Source organism: Opisthorchis viverrini (genome assembly GCF_000715545.1).
Source record: "Opisthorchis viverrini unplaced genomic scaffold opera_v5_294, whole genome shotgun sequence".
Classification (NCBI taxonomy): Eukaryota; Metazoa; Platyhelminthes; class Trematoda; order Opisthorchiida; family Opisthorchiidae; genus Opisthorchis; species Opisthorchis viverrini.
This window is the reverse complement of record NW_008751947.1, coordinates 358,683-368,087: the sequence shown is the minus strand read 5'-3', so window position 1 is coordinate 368,087 and position 9,405 is coordinate 358,683. Positions and strand designations below refer to the sequence as shown.

The 9,405-nt window shown below is 45.2% G+C and overlaps 1 protein-coding gene across 1 annotated transcript in view; it reads left to right on the top strand.

The window, feature by feature from the left end:
• T265_09617 (hypothetical protein) overlaps positions 1-5,230 on the top strand; it is a gene marked incomplete at both ends in the record, with an annotated part of 14,795 nt that extends 9,565 nt beyond the window's left edge. Inside the window, one exon of the mRNA XM_009175738.1 lies at positions 5,116-5,230. Coding sequence (XP_009174002.1) covers positions 5,116-5,230 — 115 coding nt within the window. The remainder of the gene's footprint in view (positions 1-5,115) is intronic.
• Between the last annotated feature and the right edge of the window lie 4,175 nt (positions 5,231-9,405).

The window sequence follows — 9,405 nt, the reverse complement described above, 5'->3', positions numbered from 1 at the left end:
ATGATGATGATGATGATGATGATGATGATGATGATGATGATGATGATGATGATGATGATGATGATGATGATGATGATGATGATGACTAACGCACAACGCCACATTGCCTGTCTGTCTGAGACATACCAGACCCATCCAAATGACAGGGCAATAGTATACACGGGATTTCAGCTGACTGATGAAGAAGGCGCTTCGTACACGTCTGGGCGCACGTAAAAGTGCGGAAAGATTTGTCAGTCACGTATTAATCGCTCAATGCACTCAACTCATACGGAAGTGTAATGCATTTGATAAAGCAAGGTTTGTGTAGGTGACGGTTTCCTCTTAATGCGTAGGTGACAATTCTGCATAGTCTGACTTGACTATATCGATAAGTTTCCCAAAAACGAAGTTGTCGTTCAGCAAACCAGCTGCTAGACATAACACGCTACTCATAAATATGCTGAAAACTCTCCGACAACCCACGAGTGATTTCACCCTTCTTGGAGGTCGTCATGTAAGGAGCGGTCCTCGAGCTTTCATCAACCCTACGTCATGCTTGAACCCAAATCGGACGGGATTCGTTGACCGCTCTCATTTGCATACGAAGTTGGTTTTGACGAGTGACTCAACTGAATCTCTGCTTTGCAAAAGAATGATTCGGTTGGATTTGATTGAGTCTACCGTAAAAGCCAAATTTGTATGCAAATGAGCGTATTTGGTGAAATTGGATTGAGCTTTCGTGTAGTTGGTCTTGGTGACTCAACTGAATCTCTGCTTTGCAAAAGAATGATTCGGTTGGATTTGATTGAGTCTACCGTAAAAGCCAAATTTGTATGCAAATGAGCGTATTTGGTGAAATTGGATTGAGCTTTCGTGTACGGTGAAGATGACGCCTGCTTACGGGTGCTGTGTGTTCTTCTCCTATCCTTTCAGACCGGAGGCGGCACCGCATGAGAACATTTTGATCACGTGCATAACTGCGTTACTGCGTGCGGTTACTCAGTCGCCAGATGCAATCAGCACCTTGACTCAATGAAAACACTGGAGATTCGAGTAATATTATCTGATTGCTTGCAGGATTACGGGTGGATTTAGGAATTCCATTGAAAAAAAAGTAAAGACGGATTTACTTCCCTGAAGTCAGACGAAAAGACGAAAAAGGGGGCGGTGTTTAAAATAATGAAATGTTTACTTGGTCCATGGCCCATAGTTATTGGTCGTTGACCAGACGGTTGTTGATTGATTCCCCAATCTTGGCAATCCAAAAACCATATCACCAATCGGAGGGACGTTATCATTGAATGGTTTTGTGTTGAAAGTTTCACCGGCGACGAAGTGACGAAAAGGTCAACACCCATTCCGATAGATACTCACATTTGAGCACAAGTTTGTTTTTGACAGGAAACTCAACTGAATCTATTAGAAGGTATATGCACTAATAAAAGTTTTTAGTTGACAAGTTGACAATGGTGAGATGCCAACGTATGGAAATACAATGCAAAATGGGAGCAAGTCAAAAGAGGAACTTATTGTGTGTGAGAGTCCCTTGGTGAAAGTCCGGACGGCGGGAACGTGTTTTCTTCGCAGAATGGCAGCTACACTTGTTCCATAATTGTCCGTGGGCCTGTGGGGAGTGGTTGGAATCCTGCTCCCTGCGCGCGCACGAGTCTGTGTGCTGACTGTGTCCGGTTTCCCCATATGTAGGTCCGTTTGCGTGTACGTGGGCGCGTCAACGGATGAGTAGTTGCTACGCTCACCAGACGGTACAGACAATCGATGTCCGATGTGTCAGCTTAATGTGACGTGGTTTGTGAGTATGATAAAAGACAAGGCTCGTGATCTAGTGAGCGATTGTGAGCTGAACAGTCAAGTATGTGGGTGACCGGGTAGCTACAAATCCAGCAGTATCTCTCGTTTACGATGGTATAGTTCAACCAAATGCAATGTACTAGGCTGCCACATCCTTCAGTTGGTGCGGTATTTGGGATATCTAGATGTGACGCAGTAATCAGATACGCACTACTGAAATATCGCGTCAACCGAAACTTGAGGCGGCCTGGTCCAGCGCAATCAGTCGAAGCGGACCATCGTTACCGGCAGATCAAGCTGGATTCGTAGCCTTGTGCAAAACGTTTGCTGAAATCTTTTCAGTTTGGGTCCATGAAGAATATAGGATTGAGAGGAACTCGGGAACTGTGCCTATTTGATGAGCTCCAATGAGAGAAAAAGCGGTCATGGACTGTCAAGGAGTTTCAGCAACCGTATGAGTAGTGTGTTACAATTCGATCCATTGTCACCCGCTCAGCAACCAATAAAGGTGCACCGGCTGCCAGTAGTTTCCAGTGTTCCGATCTTTATGATCGATTGATGCTGTTAGTTTCCTAGTGGGAATGTTTTAACCAGTTTGTTTCTCCTTTGAAATGTTTATTCAAACAAAACTCGAGTGATCTAGCGAGGAATGCAGTCTTTGTGTTTGACGTCTTACCAGGAAAGAAACACACTGATTCACATGAATGAACTTTCCTGTGCCGGACTAGAGAACGTTTCGTAAATTGCTTCGGCATCCATTTGCGCCTCCTGCTTTGCTCGCTCCCCTGATTTCCCGGTCCTTCTATCGTAAGAGTAAAACCATATTATTCTTCGAATGCTATCCTTCTTTCCACCTTACTATTCACGTAGGCCATGTGGTTTTTTTTTCTTCTGTCATTTCGACCGGGAATTCATTTTTAACCGAATGCCTCTAAGATGTCCGACTTGCTTAAAGTGCGTCACAAAGGGATTTTTTCTCGAATAACTAGATCAATGGACTTTTCATCCTCAGAGGACTAACAATATTGGAGAAACAATCGATGGTCACAACCAGGACAGTTACTGGGTCGTCGTTCGATGAGTCGGGCACACCAATCACATGGCTCAAGTGTGAGCAACTTCGCCCGTTCAGACGTGGTAGTTCAGATGCGTTGACGGAGCAGTGGTTACACGCTCGCCTAGCATGTCAGATGTCCGGGGTTCAAATCCCGCCACGGCCATTGGATATGCACTGCTGATGAACGAAACTCGAGTCCTGTGCTTCCCTTTGGTGTGGACTCACCAGAATAATTACACCAGAACAGGAACACGGCCGTTCAAACGAGAGTGATGTGGCTATGAACAAAAATACCTATCCCGCAAAACCCCAGAATTGTAATAATAAAAAATTCGCCACGAATAATACGTAATAATCAGATGACAGGGAAGATGCTTAGGACATTGTCGGGGCACTCACAAACCCATAAAGACTAAGGAAAGTCTGCCAGTGGCACCCGAGGTGAATTGTCAGTTAAAGTACCCTGAAATGGAAAATCAGAATTAATTTGAAGCTCACTTAATCCATCAACGCAAGATTTCGAAAACTACACCAACCGACAAGAATCGTTCATTGACACTCAACACTGATCTAGTGTGATAATCTGAAGAGGACTGACTTACTGATTGGTTCCCCGTCTGTCTTATAACCTGGTCAATTTGGTGACCTGCTCACTTGGCCTGATGAAGCTTTTGTGTCAAAAGCGAAACGTTGCCCAAATAAAAACTACGGATCGTTTATCAGGCTCTTCTGAAACGATGCGTAGGACATGTTGGGATGAGTTAGCTTCCTGTGATTTGTCCGTTGCAAACCAAAGGCTTGGGCAAACCATTTTCATGAACATGTTTTCATTGTACAGTCTGGTGGCACTCTTCACTGTCACCAACGTCAGATAAGTGGACTAAATATCTTAAATGCAGCAAGCAGATTCTTCGAGGTGTTCGACCGATATTCACAAGATTGGATAAGACTGTTAGAAAGGTGGATACTGTTCACGGACAAGTTCGAATAGATTTCAAGCCATCTCGACAATTTCGCCACCATTTGCTTGTGAATACGTTATCAACTAATGCACAATAATGCGACGATTGTCAAATTTCTGATGCATCGCCCTACTCTGAAGGTAAATGACTAATTTGTGTGTCGTTTGGCAACAGTTTGAAACTCAAGCCCTTAGAATAGTTCCTGATTTCATTGGTCTACTGGTAAAGCTAGATTGAAATACAGCTGAAGGTGGTTCCTTTTGACCCCCACTATGTCTTCTTCAGGAAACCGCGAGACGTGGCTGCTACTTTATGTCACTGGCATTCGCGTTACCAGTTTCTATCTCTGAATGAGCGTCTGTAGGTGTATACATCTTCCCCGTCCATTTTTATTCCTCCCTTCACAGTATTCTGCTTGGAATTATGGTTGTACACCAGCGAAGTGTCAGTGCTGAACACCAATGTCATACTGTCGATGATAATGATGAGAAATCTCACCATCGCTTATCTCAGCAGTCTGCGGAGATCTGAACCCAGTGGGCATCTGAACAGTATACCGTTTAACCAAAAGCGTCCGATCAGTAATTTGGAGAACTCACACCGAGAAAGCATACAGCGCGGCTATCGCTTAATCTTGTCATGGAATTGCTGACTGAGAAATTTTCATGTGGAAGACCACTGTGATTGGTGGAGCCGCCTACTGGCGACTAAGCGTGTCGGACAGCAAACATTTTCGTTGGCTTAACTCCGAGAGCACTTATCTTAGTTCTCAGTAGGTCAGACAAACACGTAGGTAGGGATACGTGCGCATTGAGTACACGCGGCCAAGTGGTCCGCTTTCGTGGCGGATAAGCAGAAAACTGAGTCATATATACAGTTAAACCAGCTCACGCGAGCAATCAATCGGACACGCACCCAATCAGCCGCTTAGGTCACACGCCAGATCGATCGTGGAACGACGAACGGACACGCACACGCGCAAAGGCTCTGACACACCGAAGTAGCCACTACAGTACCCTTTTACTGAGTGTATATCGGCGGTTGGAGCCCTTAAAACATGTCTGAACAGAGGCAGCTTTATCAACGGCACTCTTTGCTGACAGGAGTAATTTGACAAACACATCCACTAAATATGGCACCTCCGAGGGCGATAAGCGACAAACACTTAAATCAATAAATTCGATAAGGTTTGAAAAGTTGTCCAATACCAAAACATCCCTACTAATTATCACCGATTTCTTTCGTCGACTTTGATTCCTTAATTTTGCGCTTTGTAAGGCACGGAGAAATTTCCCCTTATCGTAGGTGTTTGAGACCCGTCGGAGAGAAATTAACTGATTTCATCTGGCTTCTTTCCTCTTCAACAGATCAGCTACTCCATTTGTCGAATCGCGAGGGTTCCCTTCGAGCAGATCAATAAGACCGTATACAACCTATGAACTGGATACCATCAGACAGCTGCATTCGTAAGTAACTTAGGAGTTTTTCAAGTACACACGACTTTTACCAACTTTATTGAAGTTTGTAAGCTTGATAATCACTAAGCTTGAATCGAATGCGAGAAAATTTCATTTCTATGGGAAACCCCATTGCTCTTGCGTGTTCACTGACCCCCTGCAACAACAAGCTTTGATTTTGTTCAACTTAACGTTCACTCGTCTGTTGTCCCCGTAGTATTCGAATGCCCTTCTTACGTGTGTGTCTGTTACCACGAATTTCCGATGCAACTTCAGTAAGAAACGATTGAACGCAATATTATGTTGCCAATCGCAAACACTCAACTCCTCTGGGTGGGTCACATGTTCCACAAACCTCTATTCTGGTCCACATGCTGTCTAACAGTTGACGGAAGATCCCAGACCGACTGCCCAAACGTGCTACTATAAAACAGTATTCCGTGAGTTAAAAACCTTATCATGCCTCCGAAGAAGCGTGTAGAAGTGGTTTCCTTGAAGGAACCTACTCGTAAAGTTGCTGGAATCTCTTTGACAGCCTACGACCGGTTTCGCCGTTCTTCGAGCTCACCAGGTAGGCGCGGTTCCCGAATTTCCGTCAGTCTTATATTCCACTTGAACCCGAATTGCATGAAATTAGTGACATACGCTCATTTGCATACCAATTTGGTTTCGACGGGAGACTCACCTTGAACCCAGCTGAATCTCTCGTTCATGGTGTTTTAAGCACCAGCCACCTCATGTTTCGATTGGCACGATATTCGAGATATTGCGATACATTGTCTAGACGTAATACTTACTCATAAGGCTGTTGAAAACTCTTCGACAGTCCACGACCGGACTGTGGCTCTCTTTGTGGCTAGGTGCGCCACCGAATTTTTGTCCACGCTACGTATCACCTTACCAAATCGCAAGCAACCGACTCATCAAGTTGAGTTTCTTGTAAACATCAAATTCCTGTACAAATGAGATTACTTGTCGAATAACATACTTCCATTTCCCGAGAGAACACCGGATATTTTTGAGAGACCGCGATCAGTCTGATTAGGGCTTTCTTGTAAATCACTAGTTCTCCAGAGCACCGACGCTTTCGATGGCATGAACTTCGCAGTCCGGTAGATGGTAACACGTCAAGTGGCAACCTTCAGGTGGTCTTCAGGTGGCTCTGATACAAGCTAAATTATCCGCTTTTCAGCGAAAGGAACCGTCGAACTCTACTGCACTTTCCAGAGAGACCTACACTTCTTTTGAGAATGAACGGGCTCGTGCTTGACTCTGGTGGACAACGAAAAGATAACGACTCATGTGGTCCAAGAGACTGAGTAATATAAAGCTCACGCTTTGAACAGATTTTTAGTTTTCACGCTGTTGTAGCGCAGTAGAAGCCTAGAAACTAAGATAACCCGTATGATGACTTTCAACCTAAGTCATCATCATCATTGTTAGCTGTAGTAACCGCGTACCTGTCGTACAGTCGTTGTAGTTGCCGCAGTTTCGTTCAACGATGACTTGGGGAGGGGGGAGGTAGGTAGCTGCGCATTGGAGGCGGCAGCTGATAAATTCGTGCGTAAATGCAGCACTGTCAGTGGACTTTTAATCGCGTGAATCGGGAAGGGAGCTATGCACTGAAGGCTTCAGCCTGGATGCATGAGTGCCATTGAGGGCGCAACTGGTCCATGTCTGACAATGTCTCTAAACACTGATGTGACCCGTCTCGGGGTCCCCATTTAGTAGGACGGCAATGATCAGCGCAGCTACGTTTGTTGGTAATGGGTTTTATACTTTGCTACCAAGTCATTGTTTGACCGCTTCTGGCTCCCTTTTTACCCCTCACGTGGTTGTGTGGAAAAAAGCCCTTCGAGGAAGTCGGTCGACTGACATACGCAGCACGTGGCCAAGCCAGCGCAGCCTATGTAGTACATAGCTGACACTGTCAACCAACATTGAGCAAGCTATTTCCTATCCCTCTGCGTCATTTTTGCTGCTGTCTCTGTCCACCACGAACTCGTCTGTCTGCAGGTCTGAGGGATTCCTTGTTCCCATGCAAATGACAGGAAAATAGTACACCAAATGCTAATCGCCTGCTACATCCGACACATGCGGAAGCGTCATGACTGTGCTTGGTAGAAGACAATTTGTGCTGGTGGTCAGGCTTCAAGACGCATGACCATCGTCGACTGACTTAGCATGACATTCTACAGCTCTACTGTCACAGAGTCAACAAGTAAACGGACGAGCATTTCGGGCTCATTTAGATTAGGATGAGCGCGCCGAAATCTTATGGTTTATGCAAGGCGCACCTCAACCTGACATGATTGAAGAGTCGCGAGTCATAAAGCTGGTTCGTAGCATCAGAGTGACCTTAGACTTCCCTCGGGGAGTATGCGAGATGTTAAACTGCCAGCCGATAAGTACGGAAACTCTTCACAGAAAAGTGGTGCGACTGAGTACTTTATGCTGCTCTAATGCGGTGTACGCTGCATCACCATTCTCATCGACAACATGACATCAATGTCTAACACTGATGCCTCGCTTCCGTACAACCGTGATTTGATTGAAAACTTTATAGTGAAGAAAAGAATAGAGATGGACGAGGAGGGGACCTAGTGGAACGTACACCTCCATATATCTGCAGACACCCATTCAGGAAGTCTGGACAGAAACTGACAACGAGAACTCCACTGACATCGGTTGGCCGCCATATCTTGAGGCGTCTTCAAGTGTTGGTCACGTGATTCCCATCCTGGAAGGCAAGTGGGATCAACAACACCGAAACGCTTCGTAATCTCTTTCGTACCCTTATGCCCTTGGTCACCTCTCTGAATTAGTCACTCTCTTCGGCAAACGATGTTTTGGCATACGCAATACATGACCTACTCATCTCGGCTTTGGTACAGGACACATCGTGGAATGAAACTTCCCTTTTCACGACCGAAAACTCGCTCGCCTCGTTACGGATTCCAAGTTCTGGTTCTGAGGCAACGGTTGTCACATATCTGAAGACGCCTCAGTTCCGCCAGTCTAACAGTCTGAATCTCACGGCCATACGCAGGCTACGGCAGCCGACCACAAAAAGTCAACAGGAGGACGAGAACTGATGTTTTCAAAATTCTGTGCATGGTAAAGAACAGGGTGTCTCATTATATATTCAAAATTTGCTTGGATAAGTAAACGCAAGCAGCTGAAGAAAAGATAACAAAATTTTTCATTATCAGTAGCCACATAAAGGAGATTTTGTATGTAAGTGTTGACATTGTTTTTGTTCACGATGGATGTCAGTACGCGCATTGAAATGGTAGAACTTCATTATTCCTTTGGTAAAAGTGTCAACTTGTTATAGAAGAAAGAGGCAATTTTTCAACCATTTTGGTAATGTCAGTTTGTTTACAGTAAATCTCCATAATGCACATATGTTCACATGAAAAATGTTTAAGTTGATGTCAAAGATTTAACAGGAGTATTCTTTTTTGCGTCCATTATGAGACGCTCTGTAGCTGAGCCCCCTTACTTCCAGCACATCACAATATCTTCTGGACCTACGTCGATGTAGTGCGTTTTCTTGTACAAGCTTAAATCGTCTGCGGTCGCTAGCTTGTTCGCTGAGCCGGGGTGTGGTTGGCACAACCACCAACCCACCGCTACGCACCACTACGCTCCCCAATAACGCACTAATGATGTCACCTCGATTGGTGACGAAACGTTTGCAATCAAATTGCCCAGCTCAGCGAACACGCCAACGACCATCTACGCTACCTGAGCTACCAACATGCTACTCTATAGAAAGTCAAATCGTCTGACATTATTCTCAGCCTTTCTGGCCGCTCAACACCTCCCATATTCCCGATTACTTCGCCGTTTGGTTGTCATGCCAGTTCAGTCAACGTTAGTCACCCACCTTGACATCTGGTCCAAGGCATACCCTGCATTACGCTTCCGCACGTGCCAGATGCACGATACGAGTAATACCTGGTAAGAGTTGATAGATTTTCCGCATGCTCACATGCTTCCAGGCGGCCAGGTACACGAAAACACTCGGAGACAGATGACCATAGTATGGCTTTCATCGGTAGCAAACCAAGAGAGGAATTTTCGATCATTTAATCCAGACTATTCGACCACGCTGAACTTTCGTTCAGGATGG